Source organism: Erinaceus europaeus, chromosome 14 (assembly GCF_950295315.1).
Source record: "Erinaceus europaeus chromosome 14, mEriEur2.1, whole genome shotgun sequence".
Classification (NCBI taxonomy): Eukaryota; Metazoa; Chordata; class Mammalia; order Eulipotyphla; family Erinaceidae; genus Erinaceus; species Erinaceus europaeus.
The window spans coordinates 39,055,063-39,075,695 of record NC_080175.1 but is presented as its reverse complement, the minus strand read 5'-3'; the positions used below and the strand labels follow the sequence as shown (position 1 = coordinate 39,075,695).

Genomic DNA, 20,633 nt, shown 5'->3' with positions numbered 1-20,633 from the left:
CCATCCTTTTTCATATGTTTAATGAAGTATGATTAGTGTTGCTTGGTACTGGACTCTGTTGAGTGCAGACAGTACCACATCAAGGACCTGGATCCAAGTCCCTGCTTCCCACCTATAGGACTGAAGTTTCACTAGTGGTGAAGCAGTGCTGTAAATGTCTTTCTCCCTATCTGTATCCCCATTCTTCTCAATTTTTTTTCTGTCCTATCAAATTTAAGAAAAATAAAGCATTAAACATTAATAAAAAGATACATAAACATTTTGAAAGAGAAAGTAAGCTCCTCAACTGCAGGGGGAAAGCTTCATGAGCAGTGGAGTGAATTCTGCAGTTCTCTCTCTGTCTCTCTCCCTCTCTATCACTCATTTCCCTCTTGAATTACTTCTGCTCTATCAAAGGAAAGAAAAAAAATCACAAGGAACAATAAAATCACAGTACAGGCACTGAGCCTCAATGATAACCCTGGCAATAATTTTTAAAAAGTAGTGACTAATGTTATTTCCCATTATCTACTAATTAACATCATATAACACCAGTTTGGTTCTTGAACATTCTGTCTTTAAGTCCTTGACATGGCAGGAGGCAGGTGCTAATCTTTGTTCTCCACATTCAAATGTCAGTTTTCCAGGTTATTCCATTTATGATCACTGACGCTGCCTCAGAATGTTAGGCACAGACTCACTGGTATCTAAAACAAGGCAGGATACAGTAGGTAGTTTGAGGAGAGTCATTTCAACATGTGAGTCACCTGTGTGTGCCTCATTCTTCAGCAGTGCTGATTAATGGGTGAAGTTCCTGTTACTGCAATTAAAAAAAACCCAAAACCAAGCGCTGACAGAATAGCTTCCTTGGGGTGAGGCAGTAGAGCACACAGGTCACAAGGACCAGGGTTCAAGCAGCTGGCCCCCTCCTGCAGGGGAGGAACTTGACAAGTGGTAAAGTCAAGATACAGGTGTCTCTCTTTATCTCTCCCTCTCTGTCTCCACTCTTTCAATGTCTGTTTCTCTCCAATAACAAATAAAATGAATGAATGAATAAATAAATAAATAAATAAACAAATAATAGCTGACTCAGATCATGTGCTGCTTTGCCCTGTGTGCAGCCCAGGTTCAAATTTGTTCCTCACCACAGTGAAAGGAAGCTCTGGTGCTGTTATTTCTTTCACACACCTCTCTGCTTTTTTTTTTTTTTAAATTATCTCTGTCTATTTAGCAACAACAGCAAAAACAACCAAGAGGTTAAGGAGAAAGCTCAGCTGTAGGACACAGGGTTTGCATGCCTGTGGTTCCAGGTGTAATTCCCATATTGCACATAGCCAGAGCTAAGTGGTGCTCTGGTTTTCCATTCCTTTGCTATTGATCATCAAAACAAAGATGATGAAGATATTTTACAAGGTGTATTATGATATTACCTCCATCAATTCCCAAATCTGTTCTTTTGAGAGGCAAAATTCAGAGATAGGCCAGTTATGTGTGGAATGGAAACTAAGATCTCTCTCTTGCATCTGCAGATACTGCTATAGGATAGGTAGTCTCCAAATGGGCAATAGCTTCTCTGTGAATGTCTTCCATCATAGGTGGGAGTTGGGCTCAGTAATTAAGAGTAGACATTATAATAAACCAGTTCCAAATGCCTTTCAGATTTGCACAACTCCTTCTGTCTTCTCTTTCTCTTTTTAAATATTTTAATTTACTTTAATTTAATTTAATTACTTACTATTGGATAGATTCAGAGAGAAACTGAGAGGGGAGAGGGTGGTAGAGAGACTGAAAGAGACAGAGACACCTGCAGCCCTACTTCACCATTCATGACGATTTCCCCATGTAGGTGGGGGCCAGGGGCTTGAACCCAGGTCCTTGTGTACTATTAATGTGCGCATTTAACCAAGTATCCCACTACCTGGCCCCTCATTGTGTCTTCTCTAAGCTGGCAACAACATGCTGTGATTCAAAAGGTAGCTGAAGGGATTTTATGAGAGAAACCACACATGTCTGGAGAATCATACATTTTCTTTTCTTTCTTTCTCTTTAAATATTGGCAAACCCTTATGTATCCCCTTAAAATTTATTTATTTATTTATTTATGAAGGAGATACAGAGAGAATGTCAGAGGAAGAGAGAGGAAGGGAGAGACAGAGAAAGAAACCAGGTGTCTGCTCAACTTTGGCTTATGGTGATGCTGGGGATTGAAGCTTGGGCCACAGAGGAGCCTCAGGCAAGCGAGGTTTCTGCAGAGTCATTATGGTGTCTCTTCAGCCCATAAATTTCCAATAACATTACTGCTATTGTCCTCATGCCTGATTATTATGAAGAGAAAGAAAGATGTGGGGTGGGGTGGTGGCACATTATAATGTGGAAGGAACAAGGTTCAAGCCCCAGTTCCCACCTGTCGGGGGGAAGCTTTGCAAAAGTGCTGAAGCAGGGCTGCAGGTATCATTCTGCTTCTCTCCTTTCCTTTTCTTTCTGCTTCCTCTCTATCTTTCCCTTCCTTCTCAATTTCTCTGTCTTTATTGAATGGATGCATAAATAAATAAATAAATAAATAAATAAATATTTTTTAGAAAGAAAGAAGATTGTTCAGTTTGCCCAGAGTCTGATGAGCTGTTGTGTTTTGCCCACAGCCTGGAAAGCATCCGTCAGTGTGGCGTTGCCCTCTGCATCGTGCTAGGTTTCTCCATCCTCTCTGCATCTATCGGGAGCTCCGTGGTGAGGGACAGGGTGACCGGAGCCAAGAGGTTACAGCACATAAGTGGCCTGGGCTACAGAACATACTGGTTTACTAACTTCCTGTATGACATGGTAGGATTTGGAATATGCTTTGTGCTTCCATGCTGTTAATCCATGTGTGTGTGTGTGTGTGTGTGTGTGTGTATGAAGTTATTGCAAATTTTCACCACCTGTGTTATTCATTTGTGTGCATTATATGCTGTAAATGTATTTCTTTTATTTTTTAAATTGCCATGAGGGTTATCACTGGGGCTCATTGCTGGCACTCCAAATCCAAGGCTCCTGGTGGCTATCCCTACCATTTTCTTTCTTTTTTGTCTGAAAGGGCAGAGAGAAATTGAAAGAGGACGGGGGTTGAGGGACGGAGGGAATAAAGAGAGAGAGAGAGAGAGAAAGAGAGACTCCTGAAAATCTGCTTCACCATTCATGAAGCCTCCCCCTAGCAGGTGGGGAGCAGGAACTCTAACCTGGATCCTTGTGCATGTCTTTATGCTTTGTACTATAAGTGCTTAACCGGGTGCACCACTACCTGCCCCCTTAATTTATTCTTTATTAATAACTTAATAGCAGTCTAAAGATTGTAAAACAGCAGGTATATATTTATACAACTCACCCACTACCATGCTCAGTGGTTATATTTGTGCATCTGTAATAAATGTGTTAAGGAATTTAAGTTATTGGGAACATAGCTGTGTACAGCACAGCAAATTTATTTAATTCTTTAAAAGTAAGACAGATAGAAATTGAGAGGGCTAGGGAAAGAGAGAGACAGGCTGGGAGTATGGATCGACCTGCCAATGCCCATGTTCAGTGGGGAAGCAATTACAGAAGCCAGACCTTCCACCTTCTGCATCCCATAATGACCCTTGGTCCATACTCCCAGAGGGATAGAGAATAGGAAAGCTATCAGGGGAGGGGATGGGATATGGAGCTCTGGTGGTGGGAATTGTACCCCTCTTATGCTATGGTATTGTCAGCATTCCCATTTTTTTTTTTAATTTATTTTTTATTTAAGAAAGGATAAATTAACAAAACCATAGGGTAGGAGGGGTACAACTCCACACAATTCCCACCACCCAATCTCCATATCCCACCCCCTCTTCTGATAGCTTTCCCATTCTCTATCCCTCTGGGAGCATGGACCCAGGGTCATTGTGGGTTGCAGAGGGTGGAAGGTTTGGCTTCTGTAATTGCTTCCCTGCTGAACATGGACGTTGACTGGTCGGTCCATTTTATAAATAAATAAATTTAAAAAAAATTGAGAGGGGAGAGAAACTTAAAAAAGGAAAGAGAAAGAGAAGCACCCACAGACCAACTTCATCACTCCTAAAGCTTCCATCTTGTGGTGGAGAGCAGGGGCTAGAACTCAAGTCCTCAAGCATCGTAACATGCATGTTCAACCAGATGTACCACCACCTGTCCCTAAACAAAGTTCTTTCTGCTTGTGGAGCTTGTATTATTATAAGGGATGGAATATAAATCAAATAAATGAGTGCACATGTTATAGTGAGTCTGGTTTAGGTTTACTGAGAGAGTCAGAGGAATGTAACTTAAAATTAGGAGATCTACAGAGGGTTCTGGGGAATTGGCACTTAAGCTGAGAAAGGAAGAAAGAGCCAAGCGCCAGTCTCCTTGATGCCAGTGGGAGGAGACTTGGGACCAGATGCCTTGAGGATACCCAAGGATGGCTTGGTATTGGCTTCAAGATCAGGCTATGTCTGGGAGGCAGGCTGAGTTGTTTTATGATTTGAAAAATAGAGAGAAACCACATTTCTTGGAAGGTATTTATATTATTAGAACCTTCCCAAAAGAAGTAACATGGGCAGCTGAATTTGTCTCCTGGGGCTGAAGTCACAAAATCCCACACATTGAAGGACTTAATGCATTTGGTCATTGTTCCAGAGGCTGGAAGCCTGAGATGGAGTTGAGGCTTCTCCTGGCTTCTTCTGAGTCCTCTCTGTGTCATGTGGATGGTCATCCTCTACCTGAGTCATCACCCTGGCTGGGTCCCTGCCACTGTATCTATGTACTGTCTCCTGTGATTATGAGGACACTATTAGGTCTGGACTAGGACTCACCATAATGACCTTAAAATTGATCACCCTTTTAAGGGCACTATCTCCAAATAAAACCACTTCCTGAGGCTTCAGGAAATGGTGGTTGACAGAGCACATTTTCTCCCCAAACTGGACTCTCCTGGACACAATCTACTGCTTTGAAACTTATGATGTTGCAAAGTAGGAAGGACGTTTCAACAGAAATGTGAATGTGAGATTCATGAATAAAATCTTCAGTCCTCACCCCCCCCAGTTTGTTTGTTTGTATGTTTATGTATTTATTTATTTATTTATCTTCCCTCAGCTCTTTTACTTGGTTTCCGTCTGCCTGTGCGTTGCCATTATTGTCGCCTTCCAGTTAACGGCTTTTACTTTCCGAGAGAACTTGGCAGCCACGACCCTCCTGCTGGCACTTTTCGGGTATGTGATGAAAAACTCAGCTGTAGAATTATGGTTTGTTTTCGCAGAGAGCACACACCCAGGATGGCTTTGGACCTGCTGTCAGCTTCATGATTTCCTCTCGTCTCAAGCAATTATGTTGCTTCTATAAGGGACACTGAGCAAACAGCCTGAGCAGATGATGAATGTCCTGTGGAAGGGCTGGGGGGGGGGGGTTGCCCCGCTTTCAGTCAAGATGATTTTGGCCCTGGCTCAGAAAGTCTCTCTCCCCAAGCTGTTTGATGAACGTGTGCATTGGAAAAAGATTCTCTTTTATTCTCTCTTGGACATTAAGCAGTGGCTCAAACACATAATCCAGTGATTTCAAATTGCTTTTGAGGAGATTTTCTCATGAAACTCTGTGTGGCTTACTTTTTCCTTTCTGATGGTAAATACTAATTTGGAAATGTTTTGTATAACTTTAATCATTTTTTTGGCCATGGAATGATAGTAAAAAGCAGTGAAATGACTGTATGGAATTTTCATTTTGCTAATGAGTCAGACTCACTAGTAGTGATCCCAGTATTACACCTCACAACCAAACTGACATCAGGAATTTATAATTAATTGTGTGCCTTTTTCTGTGGTCTGTCTGCCTGTGTCCAGTCTAGGTATGTTAGGGATACTTCATTAAAAATAACAAGATATAGTTCCCATACTCATCATAATTCAAGGGGAAACATATTTTGAATAAAGCAACTTGCTTTATTTTCAGCCAAAGATTATAATTAAAATGATTTTATACACATTACAGTCATATCAGTGATCTGAAACATCTAATCAAGGGGGTAGAATTTAATAGAAGCAAATGGATGTAATTTTTAGATTAACAGATGACAGGCAAGAAAAGGACCTTGTAAATATTGTTTTCTTTAAATATCAGTTTCTTAGATCCACTCCCAGCATACAGTGACTGACAAAATAGAGTAGTTTGAGGTAGCAACATAATTACTATCAAATTTATCTTATTATTTGGAGGAAAAAATCCTAAAACAACAAAAAATCTTATGGAAACTAAATATTATGATTGAATGCTTATTGTATCCAGTCAGAAATTTATGTTTCCGACAGAAAGATTTTTTTCTAGTGATTTAACATTTATTTACAAAATTAAAAGATAATTGGGGTACAATTCTATACAATTCCCACCACCAGAGTTTCATGTCCCTGTCTCCTATATTGGAAATTGAAGTTACACCTATACCTATTACTACTTCCAAATATTCTTCCTATTTTTACTCTTCTCTGTCACATAGAGAAACTGTGCCTGGCTTCTTCTGGTATTTTTCAGATTCACTTTTCTTTCAGTGAAGGTATAAATACAAGATTCCTGGTGACAGACACTTCAGATCCTGGTGGATTTGGGGTTCAGAGCCCTCTAGTCATTTCCCCTTCTGGAAGTATGAACCAAAATTATTTGGGAGGTGCATAAGGCGGGCTATGTAATTGTTTCTCCACTGGACAGATATTTACAGATAATTCCATATCCCCAGCCCTGACAGATTTATAGATGTGAATTTGCAAGGAAATGGTTTCATTTCATTTTATGGTTGTAAAGATAGTCCTACCAGTGCCCTTATATGTAAATAAATATATTTTGCAATAAATAATTTTAGAAATTTAGAAAACTAGATTTCATTGTTTATTTGAAACTTAAAAAAATTATTTATTATTGGATAGAGACAGAGAGACATTGAGAGACAAGGGGAAGAGAGGGGAAGAGACAGACTTGTAGCACTGCTTCACCTGGAGTGAAGCTTATCCCCTGTAAATGGACCAGGAGCTTAAACCCAGGACCTTGCACACTGTAATATGTGCACTTAACCAGGTGTGTCACAACCTGGTCCCAATTTCATTAAATTTAAGGAAATTTGATGCTTAAACAAAATCAAATGACTAGATAGATCCAAGAAACCTGTTGGAGGATTTTTCCTTAAATATGTTTTTCTTCTGAGCCTTTTGGCATGTCTGAATGAAACTAAGACTTTTTCTGCACATGTATGTCTGTAACATTTTTCATATTTCAACTGAATTTGGGTGGTTTGTATATCTTTCTCTTCCTTTTGTCACCACCAATGTTTTGTTGTTTCTTTGTGCCTATACAATTCTACCACTCCCTGTGGGCTCCCCTTCCCCATTTAAAAAATATATATATATATTATTTATTTTGGATAGAGACAGAGAGAAGTTGAGAGAGAAAGGGGAGATAGAGAGAAAGAAGGAGAGGGAAAGAGAGGGAGAGGGAGAGAAAGAGAAACCTGTAACACCGATTTACTAGTAATGAAGCTTCCCCCTGCAGGTGGTGACCCAGGTTCTTACACACTGTAATGTGCAACCAGGTACACCACCAGTCTCCCTCCTTCCCCTTTTTATACAGATGAAGGATAAGAAAGGAAAGAGAGGAAAGAAGAAAAATACAGATAGCACAACAACATTTCATGCTTGTGGTGGCAGGGAACTTGAACCCGGTTCCTACCACATGGGAAAATACTGTGAGAGCTATCTCCCAATCCCCTCTATGAATGTTTTGCAGATATGTATTGGTCACAGGGGATGTAAACCTCAGATGAGCAATTCTTAGGCCAGAGAGACAAGAGATCTAAAAAGAGTACTTGGGTATCAGGTGGTCAGGCTAATACTATCAGAGTAGAAGAGGCAAAGGGAAGAAGACTACACTGCAGAGTATCACACAAGGGACTGCAGAGTCCAGATTTAAATAGGAACTCTCATTTCATGGGAGCCCAATCACAAACAAAACTTTGAAAGGCTGATTCCTAGTGACAGAAGTGGGCTGAGGAGATAGCATGTGGTTATGCAAAAAGACTTTTCTGCCTGAAGCACCAAAGGCCCTAGGTTCAATCCCCAGCACCACCATAAGCCAGAGCTTAACAGTGCTCTGGTAAAATGATAATGATTGATGATGATGACGATGATGTCTGGGTCACTGTCTCCCAAGCATCTTGAAGGCTATACCTTCAGGACACCCCACAAAAGCCCTGAGGCACAGGGAACTCAAGAATAATCTCAGGAAGACTGAGTCCCTGAAAGAGTTGGAGTTTAAGATCATGAGCAGGTCTTAGACAAGCCAATCAAAAATTTATTGATAGAATGTGAAAAGATTAGGTCTATAAAGTCTCACAAACAAAAACAGAATCAAAGTACCTTGCAGGACAAGGAGGCTCCCACTTTCCTCATTGCATCCTTGCTGAAGGCCATGCTGATCTCTTTCTGTCCCCTACACCACACTGCTCACATGGGTACTCTGTGATATGCTGTTACTCCAGTGCTCTTAACCCCACCCTGCAAACCTTAACAAAGTGCCCTTAATTTAGGTAAGTAAGGCTCCCTGTATTCTAGGTAATCATGAAATGCCTGGTCTTTTGTAGAAATGGATTGAGAAGAGCAAAATGGTTATCTGCTGCTATTTATAGCACTAACATATGGGGCAAGAGAAGGAAGTTGTCACATGCTGTTCCAGGGTGTGGTTTAGATCTATAGTTTTAATCCAGAGTGATTGCTGGCTCAGCCTAAAAAGGGATTTCAAAGCATTTACAGCAGATATCCTCCCCAGATGGGCTCACACAGTGATATCAAGGCTTATATATTAGTTAGAAAAATACTTTGAAGGCAGAGGGTCATTGCTTGAGGTTCCAAAGGCCCAGGTTCAATCCCTTGCACCACCACAAACCAGAACTGAACAGTGCTCTGGTAAAAAATACTGTTTCACTTACTTGTCACAGAAGCTGCATGAAAGAGGCAAGAACTTGCTTTATGAAACTGAAGGAGAGACAAAGGAGAACACAGGTGTGTGGTGAATGTGAGCAGGTGGAGGCAGAGGCTGCTTTCCGAATAGAATATTTCAAAGGAAAGCTTGGATAACTTAAATTACCAATAATCCATGGATCATCTCTATGTAAAAAATCTAGCTTCATTGTTTAATTATAATTTCATTATGTAGATATTTTACTTATTTTTTTATTGGATAGAGACAGAGAAAATTTTAGAAGAATGAGGGAGATAGAGAGGAAGATAGAGACCTAAAGCAATGTTTGACTGCTTGTAAAGCTTTTGCCCTCCTGGTGGGACTGAGAACTTGAACCTGGTCCTTGTACATGGTAACATGTGCACTCAATCAGGTGCATCACTGCCCCGTTCCATTATTGTTTTGTTATTTAGTATAGAGGCTGCTGAAGGAAAATTATTTTAAAGCTCTCACCTCCATCTCATTCATTACAATTCTCTTCATGCCCAAAATGATGATGCTGATTATTATTAAAAGAAGATTCCAACCTGCTGTGTGTATATTATTTCATATGCAGTGCATTTCCTGAAACATGATGGGTATATCTTTTGACCCAAGGACACTTATAATTCAGTCAGTGGTGCACCTGGTTGAGTGCACACATTATAGTGCACATGGACCAGGTTCAAGCTACTGTATCCCACCTGCAGGTGGGAAACTTCATGAGTGGTGAAGCAGGGCTGCAGGTGTCTCTGTTTCTTTCCTTCTTTATTTTCTTTATATATGTTTTCTATTATTTTCCTTTTAAAATATTTTTAGTTATTATTGGATAGAGAGACATTGAAAAGGGAGGGGAAAATAGAGAAGGAGAGACAGAGAGATACTTTCAGCCCTGCTTTACCACTTGTGAAGCTTTCCCCCTGCAGATGGGGACCACGGGCTTGAACCTGAATCCTTGTGCAATGTAATGTGTGTACTTAACAAGGTATACCACCACCTGGCCCCTTTCTTCCTCTCTGTCTTTCCTGCTCCTCTCAAATTCTCTTTGTCTCTATCCAATAGTAAATAAATAAGTAGGTCTAAGAGGGGGGATTGAGTGGGAAGGGGACGATAGAGAGGAAAAGGGAAACACCTAAAGTATTACTTCACCACTTGTGAAGTTTTCCCTCCTGTAAGTGTGGACTGGGAGCTTGAGCCCCCAGGCCAAGCCCTTAAACCTTGTAGCATGTGCACTTAATCAGGTGCACCACCACCAAGCCCCTGTGATTCAGTCCTTTTCCATATAACTATTATAGTAAAATATTTTTTTTTTATTTTCTCATCTCCTTTTCAGATATGCCACTCTTCCGTGGATGTACCTAATGTCCAGAATCTTCTCCAGTTCAGATGTCGCCTTCATCTCCTACATCTCTGTGAACTTCATCTTTGGTCTCTGCACCATGCTGATGACCATCATGCCCCGCCTCCTGGCGATCATCTCCAAAGCTCAGGTCAGTGGACTCCATTGAGCATCCTCTCTCCATAGTCTGGGGAGAGAAGAAGATTTACTCAGACCCACTCTACTGCATTGGCAACAGACCTTAGACAGAAATGCACTAGTATTCATCATATTGAATATCCACAAAGAGGAATGAACTTAGATGAACACAGATATCTGTGTTATTATCAAATCCAGGGCCTGACTGCTAACAACTGACAAAAGATATAGTTTTTACTTCTCCACCAGTGAGGGCCAGTGTTCTCAGCCATCTCCCTGCTTGTTGGCCAGTCACTGATTGATGCTTGGAAGACTGAGGAAGTGTCTGAGATGTTGAGCGAGTGGGGGTTAGACATTCATTTCTCTGGGTTGAGGTGCTCCAAGTTAGCAATGGTGATTTGTGCTTTCAACTGGGTGTGGCACTGCCCAGCCCTCTACAAGTTAGCATTGGTTGCAATGTTTTCTATTCCACTTATACCCCAGAAGGTCTGCATGTGGGGGGCTTTTTCACCATCTTCCCTGTTGTCTGTGGAGCAATGGTTTTCTACTTTCAACAGTGCTGGAAGTAAAAGGCTAGTCTGTGGTTAAGGAACATTTCTCCAGATGAAGGAATTGCCTGTCTCAAAGAGCTCTCTCTCTTTCCAATAGGCCTTTAATATTAGTCATTTTTTAAAAAGAAATTCATTCAGGGGGGCAGTGGTGGTGGTGCACTTGGTTAAGCACATGTGCAAAGATCCGGGTTTGAGCCCCCACTCCCCACCTGCAGGGAGGATGCTTCATGAGCAGTGAAGCAGGTCTGCTGATGTCTATCTTTCTCTCTCCCTTTCTTTTTTTAAATTTAATTTATTTATAAAGTAGAAAATATTGAGAAAACTATAGGATAAGAGGGATAAAATTCCACACATTTCCCACTACAAGGGTTCCATATCCCATCCCTCCCACTGGGAGCTTTCCTATTATTTATATCTTTGGGAGTATGGACCCATGATCATTATGGGCTATAGAAGGTGGAAGGTCTGGCTTCTGTAATTGCTTCTCCACTGAACACAGACATTGGCAGGTTGATCCATACTCCCAGCCTGTTTCTATCTTTCCCTAGTGGGGCAGAGCTCTGGAAAGATGGGGTTCCAGTATTGGTGAGGTCCTTCCAAGAATTAGGTAGTCCTTAACCGTTGTTGATCCATAGTGATGGCAAGGGCCTGCTGGGGCCCACAAAGGAGCCCATTATGTTGTTCCTGAAGGAGATGACCTCTCCCTCTTTTCTTATCTCCCCCTCCTCTCTTAATTTTTCTCTGTCCTGTCAAATAGAAATAAAGGTGAAAGAAATAAAATGGTCACCAGGAGCCAAGAATTTCTGGTGTCAGTACTGAGCCCCAGTGATACCCTTGGTAGCATTAAAAGTAGTTCATTCATTCATTGATTCACTGATTCATTCATTCATCCATTCATCCATTCATTTTCCTGAGGGAATAGGGAAGCTAGAGTACCACCTTACCACCTTAGCATGTGCAGGACCAAACCTGGGGCCATAGGCACCTGACTGCTATGTCCTACCTGTTGAGCAAGAACCTGTTGTTCTTCCTGTAGCAAGCAGTTTTTTTTGTCTGTTTGTTTTCTTTTGTTTTTGTTTTCATTTCCAGCAGGTTTGTAGGTCTATCCTGATGCTTCTCTGTTGACACATCAGTCTTGTCCCTGCCAGTTATGCTCCTTCTCTTATCTTCTTCCCCTGAGGCCTGACTCCTGGTCTCTGCAGCTTTAACATGTCATTTACCCTCCACACTCCCCTGTGCTGCCTGCAGGAACAGACTTCAGATATTGTAATGTCTCATGACCTCTTATTTAAATTTGTTCCCTGCCTGCATTCCCTTTTTCACTTCCAACTACTGTTTCTTCCTGACTCCTCACTCTCTGGATGGACCATGATTCATTTGGAGTCCCATGTGTTTGACCCATGGATTGAGATTATACTCTAGAAAAGTCTTACCTATTACAGTTCTGCAAGATAGGCTGCTGGGTTCATCTCTAATGAGTCAGAGACAGACCCCACTTAAATAGGGCAGGTTCTCAACCTCATAATGGGATGTTCAGAGATTCCCAGAGATGAAAAATATCACTTTTTGTTGTCTTGTCTCAGGCTTACATTGAACCCCTGCAGTATGTAAGCACTCATTAAGCATTCAGTGAAGGAGAGAATCTGTTTTGGTGATTTGCACAGATCTGTTATTGACACTAATCTGTACCAGTGTGTCTAGCCTTTAAACAGAGAACTTGTGGAACAATTAATTGATTTTAGCATCAGGAGAATGTGGAAATTAGCACAGGCGCAATGCAATTTCCCACTCTGCCTGTCAAATCTCTAGTAGGACACTGACCATATGATGTCAGTCATAAGCTAAGGGGAGAAAGCCAGCAACCTCAGGGCAGGTTATTTTGCAGTAAGGGTTGTGAAGCAGGTCCACTCTAAGGATAGGGACCACAGAAGGAAAACAAAGAAAGGTCATCTACATCCAAAAAAATCTTGCCCCTTGGAGCTCCTAGCATTGTAATGGGTGGGGAGACATTGTTATCTATAATTTTAAACAGTGTCCTTTTACTTGAGCTAGGTTTAACAAGCAATGTATGTTGTTCCTTTGTAGCCCAAAAGTGGCACAGTTGATAAAGCACAGGACTCTTGGCCATGAGGTCTCAAGTTCAGTTCCAGGCAGCACAAGTGCCAGAGCAATGCCCTGGCTCTCTGTTGTGCATTGATTAATTGAATATTTTTGAAAAAGACTTTTCTTTGTGCCAAAGAAAATCAGGCAAATACATTTTGAAAAAAAATAATGCAGACTTTTTTTTTTGCCTTTACTAAGATTTTTATTTTCCTTCACTCCTTATATTGATATAGGTTGCATAAAAAATGCCATCCTTACAAATGTTTCTTTGTAAGTCATGAAGCAATATTTTCTTCTCTTAAAGAAAATATTGTATTTATTTATTGACAAGATAAAGAGAGAGAATCAGAGCATTCTCTGCCAAATCTGGTGCCAAAGATTTAACCTGGAACTTCTCCTCATCCAAACGTGTAGTTACTGTACTCCCTTTCAAGTCACAGAGCAATGTGTTCTTACAGAATCAAAAAGTAAAAAAGATTTTGGACCATTCTTGAAAGCCAATACAACTGGAATTGACCATCACATATATGAACCATAATATAATATGAGCATTTAATTTTTTTTTTTTGCCTCCAGGGTTATCTCTGGGGCAGGGTGCCAGCACTATGAATCCACTAATCCTGGTGTCCATTTTTTTTTCCATATTATTGGATAGGACAAAGAGTAATCGAGAGTGGAGGGGGAGTTAGAGAGGGAGAAAGATACCTACAGACCTGCTTCACCACTTGTGAAACATCCCCACACCTACCCCCCTCCAGTTGAAGAATCAAGGGCTCAAATCCAGATCCTTGTGTGTGTCCTTAAGCTTAGTATTATGTGCACCTAAACAGGTGCGCCACTAACTGGCCCTCGGCATTCCACTTTTTACTAAATTTCTGATGGCCGATTTCTATAGAATATGCAGTTGAGTATTAGCTTAGGATCTTGAATATCTATCTTTGTCTTTGATGAAACTTGCAGTTGTGGGGAAGATGTGTAAGTAGAGGGAATTTTGTAATTTCAGTAATTTACTTTCTTCATAATCAGGGTCTTCATGTTATTCCAAGAATTTATGCAGATACACACCATTACATTTATATTTCATCTCAGTATTCATACTTGATCATACTTAGACTTGGGTCTAAATTCATAATCACTGGTATGTCATTTCCTTTGTTATCAGTTTCCTAAGCTAACACTGTATTATTTTGCTATTTCTGTCTTAAAATCAGTAAGAGTAAGTACTTTAAGTTGATATATTTGTGCTATGGACATAATTTTATGAAAATTGTTTAATAAGCCTCTGTAAGGATGGCTACAATCTATAAATAGTGGTAATTAGTCATGAAAAAAAACTAAGTGTACTGGGAAATAAATTAAAATTGCAAAAACAAATTTAAAAATGTAGCTAAAATGACTCTAGAAATTATATCTACATTCCTTTTATTTAAAATTTCACCAATACAGCTTCACATTTCTTTTTTAAATTTTTTAAAATTTTTATGAGTGAGATCGGAAAGACAAACACACACACACACACACACACACACACACACACACACACACACGGAGGCAGGGGATGCACCAGAGCACTGCACAGCTCTGGCATATGGCGGTGCTGGGAATTGAACGAGCCTCAGGCATGAAATTCTCCAGAACCATTATGTTGTTTCCTCACCCATCACATTTCTTTTTAACATTATTATTTATTTAGTAAATAGGGAGCTACAGAATAAAGGAAGGAAGGAAGGAAGGAAGGAAGGAAGGAAGGAAGGAAGGAAGGAAGGAAGGAAGAACAACAGCCCTGGCCTATGGTGATACTTGAGATTGAACCTAGGACCTTAAATGACTAAGATATTAAAGTCTTTTTGTATAACCATTATACTGTTTTCTCAGCCAGAACTCTAGGAGGTTTTTTTTATGCCTTATTTTTATTATTGATTTACAAAATTATAATGTAACAGGGTTATAATTCCACACCGTTCCCACCAATAGAGTTCTGTGTCCCCATTCCCTCCATTGGAAGCTGCAGTAGTTCTCCCAAGGTCACAGAGATGGATTGACGGCTATATAGATTTATTTTTTCCTTTGGCCCTGCCTTCTATTCTTTTCTAAGTCACACCTATACTACTGAATTTCCTTCTTTTTTTTTTTTTTTTGTCTTCTCTGTTTGGGTCCTGATGGAATTAGGGTTCAGAGTCCTCTGATAACCTTCCCTTAACCTTTCTTCCCCTCTTGAAATAAAAACAGAAATTCTTTTGGGGGTGTAGCAGGTGGGAATTCTGACTTCTGTAATTGCTTTTTTTGCTGGATGTGGGTGTTGGCAGGTGGTTTAATATCCCCATCCTGTTGCTATCTTCTCCTGGTGGAGTAGGGCTCTGGAGAGATGTGATTCTGGGACATATTGGTGAGGTCTGCCCTCTTAAAGTTTTATGTTGCCCCCAAATCAGATAATCAAAGCCATTTATAGATTATGAGCTTGTATTACAAGTAAGAAATGGAAATTATTAAGAAGCATCTCGTTAACGATTTTGTAAATTTGTTCTCTGCTATGTATGATATGTCTTAGATGGCCAGACCTTGAAGATCAGATTGAAAAAGAATTAATGGAAGTTTCTTATGGAGAGTATTTAATTTGATTTGTTTTGTATTTTTATTTTTTCACTGTGCAGAATTTACAGAACATCTACGATATCCTCAAGTGGGTCTTTACAATTTTCCCTCAGTTCTGCCTGGGTCAGGGGCTGATCGAACTCTGTTACAATCAGATCAAGTATGACCTGACCCACAACTTCGGCATTGATTCCTATGTGAGTCCTTTTGAGATGAACTTCCTGGGCTGGATATTTGTCCAGCTGGCCTCACAAGGTACCATCCTTCTCATCCTGAGGATTTTTTTGCACTGGGACCTTCTGCAGAAGTCAAGGTAGGCCTTAAGGGCTCATTCTTGAAAGACTATATATATATTTGGCAGGGGGAGCAGGGATTCCAACCTGAAAGCTGTCATATAAGAAATGTGACTCTGGGGCCAGGCAGTAGTGCACCCAGTGAAGCACACATAGTACTAAGTACAAGGATTCCTGCAAGGATCCTGGTTTGAGTTCCTGCCTCCCCACCTGCATGGGTAATGTGTCACAAGCGGTGAAACAGGTTTCTATATTTCTCTCTCCCCCTCATCTCTCAATTTATCTCTATCCTATACAATAAAATGAAACAATGGCCTCCAGGAGCAATGGATTCATAGTGCTGGCACTGAGCCTCAGCTATAACCCTGGAGGCAAAAAAAATAGTGACTCATCAGCATTACACACATGATGAAAGTTTTTATGCCCCTCTTTTTTGATTGGAGTGAGTACCCAACCCTTGGAAGGGCAATGACAAAAAGAGAAGGTGCCCAGCTGTGAGATAATCATTCCAATTGCTTAATTTCCTCTCTTTAAATTGGCCATTTTACCCCTTGCTTCAGTTGTAGCATCTAGGGTGAACTGAACTGATACCATAACATAATTTAGTTTTATGAATAAATGACATGAACTCTGAGAACCAGCAATGTAAGGACAATCAGTGCTAATACCCTTTCCTGTTCTGTCTTGCTGCTTGACAGATCATACTGCAGTTAATATGGTGTTCCTTTCTTCATTAGGCAATTATGAAAGTCAATGGCTTAAGCGGTCAATAGATACACCTTCCTTCCTTCCTTCCTTCCTTCCTTTTTTAATTTTTATTTTATTTATTTATTCCCTTTTGTTGCTCTTATTGTTGTTGTCGTTGTTGGATAGGACAGAGAGAAATGGAGAGAGGAGGGGAAGACAGAGAGGAGGAGAGAAAGATAGACACCTGCAGACCTGCTTCACCGCCTATGAAGCGACTCCCCTGCTGGTGGGGAGCCGAGGTTCGAACCGGGATCCTTATGCCAGTCCTTGTGCTTTGCGCCTCCTGCGCTTAACCCGCTGCTCTACAGCCCGACTCCCTCTTTCTTTCTTTCTTAATGATTTCATATTGGTTTACAAAATTACATGTCAATGGGGGTACGATTCCACACTCTTCCCACCACCAGAGTTCTGAATCCCTGATTCCTCCATTACAATCTACCGTGGTTCTCCCAAGGTTGCAGACGTGGATTAACTATCTCTACAACTATTTGTCTACATCTGTATACAGTTGCCCCCTTTTTCCTTCTGGTCCAGTCCTCTCCCTCCCCCGCCCCCAAGCCACACATAACCCTACTAGTACAACCAGTATCTCTCCTCTTTTTGTCCTCTCTCTCTTTCTGGGACCTGATGGACCTGGAGTTCAGAGCCCTCTCATACTCTTCCTCCTATCACTTCTCCCTCACTGGGAGTATGAATCAAAGTTGTTTTTAGGGTGCAAAAGGTAGGAGTTCTGGCTTCTTTAATTGCGTGTTGGAAGATTAATCCATTAATCCCCCCAACCTGTCTCTTTCTTTCCCTGGTTGGGTAAAGCTCTGGAGAGGTGAGGTTTCAGAACACACTGGTGAAATTGTCTGCACAGAGAAGTCAGGGTGGAATCATAGAAGCATCTGCAACTTGGTGTCTGGAAGGTGGTGGAACGTAAAGTGAGGCAAAATGGTTAATGAACAGGAACCAAAAAGTAGGAAAAGAGCAGATGAGCTTGGGGTCTTAGGGTGGAAGAAAGCTAGGAAACCCATTGTAGGCATGTTTCTAGGGGCCCAGGACTATGGTAACTTTTGCTTGAGTTTGATAGCTAGCATGGAGTTGGATAAAAAATGTTGTCAGAGTAGAGAAAGGGGCTAGAAAGTTGGATTTGGGCAGAGAGTAGCACCTATTCTTGAAATTATTCTGTGGATTGAATTAACTGTTTACCTCCAATCTCCTGACCCAGGGCATATATATATAATTTAGCACCAGAGCTTGTGTAGTCTCTAAGTCCCTATTTGTCTAACCTCACAGCTCATGTTAACAGCTGGGAACAGTGTAGGTTGCACTGTTTCAGGACCAGTTTTCCTTGAGTGGCAGGGCAGGATTCCCCAGCCCCTTCAGGAGACTGGGGCAGTCCCAACCTTGGTGCTCTATGGTAAGGGTAAGATCCTGGGAAGACCCACAAGAGGGTTTGTGCTGATGTTCCTGATAGGATATTCCTATATTTCTGTATATGCATACATATATATCATAGTGAAATATTACATTTTGTGTGTATGTTGTACTTTAGGTATTATAACATTGAAAATACTGAATATATTTTATCTGCATACATCGATATATAATATAGTCTGTCTACATACTTATACCCTTAGTATCCTATATTTTATGTTTTGTTTAGTTGGATAGACAGAAAAATTGAAAGGCAAGGGAGATACACAGAGAGACAGAGAAACCTGCATCACTGTTTCAGCTCTCATGCAGCTTTTGCCACTCAGGTGGGGGCTGAAGGCTTGAGACTGGGTCCTTGCTCAGTGTCATGTGTGAGCTCTACCAAATGTGCCAATGGGAGGCCTCATATCCTTGTTATTCCAAATAATATTTAAATTGGCTTCATGAAGATGTCTGAAGTATTGTTGGGCAATAAATTAAAATAGAGAAGGAAGCAGCGTGCTCTCCTGTATAACCTCCACACTGTTGTGTCTCTTCTTCCTGTGACCCTTTTCTCTTGAATTCATTGACCTGTTTTTTAAAAATTTAATTTGTAGTTAATAGGAGTGTATATTAACACCATTCCCACAGCCAAAGGTCTGTGTCCCTCCCCCCAACCCCCTGTAGTGAAGCTGAAAATATACCCTCATCTTGTACCCAGAGTTTTTTTTACTTTGTGCACTACTCCAAACTCAGTCAAATTCTGCTTTGCATTTCCCTTTCAGTTTTTCTTTCCCAACTTCTGTTTATGAGTGGGATTGTCCCATATTCATCTTTGTCTTTCTGACTTAGCTCACTTAACATAATTCTTTCTGGCTCCATCCAAGATGGAACGAAGAGGGTGGGTTCATTATTCTTAATAGCTGGATAGTATTCCACTGTGTATGTATACCACATCTGTTGTTGGGCACCTGGGTTGATTCCAGATTTTGGTTATTACAGATTGTGTTGCTATGAATATGCTATGAACATAGGTGTACACAGATATTTTTGGATGGGTGTGATTAAGTCCTTAGGATATATCCCTAGGAGAGGTATTACTGGGTCATATGGAAAGTCCATTTCTAGCATTGCGAGGGTGTTCCAGACTGCTCTCCACAGGGGTTAGACTAATTTACATTCCCACCAGCAGTGCAGGAGGGTTCCTTTGTCCCCATAACCTCTGCAGCATTTATTGCTGCTGTGGTTTTTGATGTATGCCATTCTCACAAAGGTAAGATGGCATCTCATTGTTGTCTTTATTTGCATTTCTCTGAAAATCAGTGACCTAGAGAAATTTTTTGTTTGTTGGCCTCTTGTATCTCTTCTGTAGTGAATATTCTGTTCACATCCTCTGCCTCCTTTTGGATTGGGTCATTTGCTTTTTTTGTTGCTGACTTTGGTGAGCTCTTTATACATTTTGGTTATTAGTCTCTTGTCTGATGTATGGCATGTGAAGATCTTCTCCCATTCTGTGAGGGGTCTCTTTGTTTGCTTTGTTTCTTTTGCTGTGCAGAAGCTCTTAAATTTGATGTAGTCCCATTGGTTTTTGTTTTAGTTTTCCTTGGGTTTGTGTCATCAAAGATGACCTTGAGGTTTAGGTGGGAAGTGTTGCACCAATATTTTCTTCTAAGTATTTGATAGTTTGTGGTCTAACATTCAGTTCCTTGATCCATTTGGAGTTGATTTTTGTTTCTGGTGAGATAAAGTGGTTCAGTTTCATTCTTCTGCATGTTTCAACCAAGTTTTCCTAGCACCATTTATTGAAAATAGCCTCCTCCTTCCTCCATTTAATACTTTGGGCTCTCTTATCAAAGATTAATACTTTAGCATCTATGTTCATCAGAGATATTGGTCTGTAGTTTTCTTTTTTTGTTGTGTACCTATCTGGCTTCATAGATGCTGGCTTCATAGAAAGTGTAAGGGAGTGTTCCTGTGTCTCATTTTTTAAGAAAAGCTTTAAAAGTATAGGTATTAACTGTTTCCTGAATGTTTTGTAGAATTCATTTGGGAAGCCATCTGGACCTGGACTTTTATTTTGGGGAAGGTTCTTTATAACTGTTTTGGCTTCTTTGTCTCTGATTAGTCCATTATGTTTTGAAGTTTTTTCTGGTTCAGTTTTGGAAGTGTATATGTTTCTAAGAGTTCTTCCATTTCTTACAGGTTCCCTGGATTGATGGCTTATAGTTGTTCATAGAAGCTTTGCATGGTATTTTGCATTTCTGTAGTATCTTTTGTGATATCTCCCATACCATTTACAATTCTATTTATTTGAGTCTTCTCCCTCCCCCCCTTTTCTGTGAGTCTGGCTAAGGGTTTGTCAATTTTGTTTAATTTTTCAAAGAACCAACATTTGGCTTCATTGATCTTTTGTATGGTTCTCTTATATTTTATGTTGCTTATTTCCCCCCTAATTTTAGTGATTTCATTCCTTCTGGTTGCTTTAGGGTTCCTTTATTCCTCTTCTTATAA

The 20,633-nt window shown here is 40.5% G+C and overlaps 1 protein-coding gene across 1 annotated transcript in view; it reads left to right on the top strand.

The window, feature by feature from the left end:
• Nucleotides 1–20,633, top strand: part of ABCA13 (ATP binding cassette subfamily A member 13) — a 594,731-nt gene that overhangs the window by 464,333 nt on the left and 109,765 nt on the right. The window contains 4 exon segments of the mRNA XM_007524553.2: nucleotides 2,619–2,796; nucleotides 5,086–5,201; nucleotides 10,295–10,451; nucleotides 15,744–15,997. Coding sequence (XP_007524615.1) covers nucleotides 2,619–2,796; nucleotides 5,086–5,201; nucleotides 10,295–10,451; nucleotides 15,744–15,997 — 705 coding nt within the window.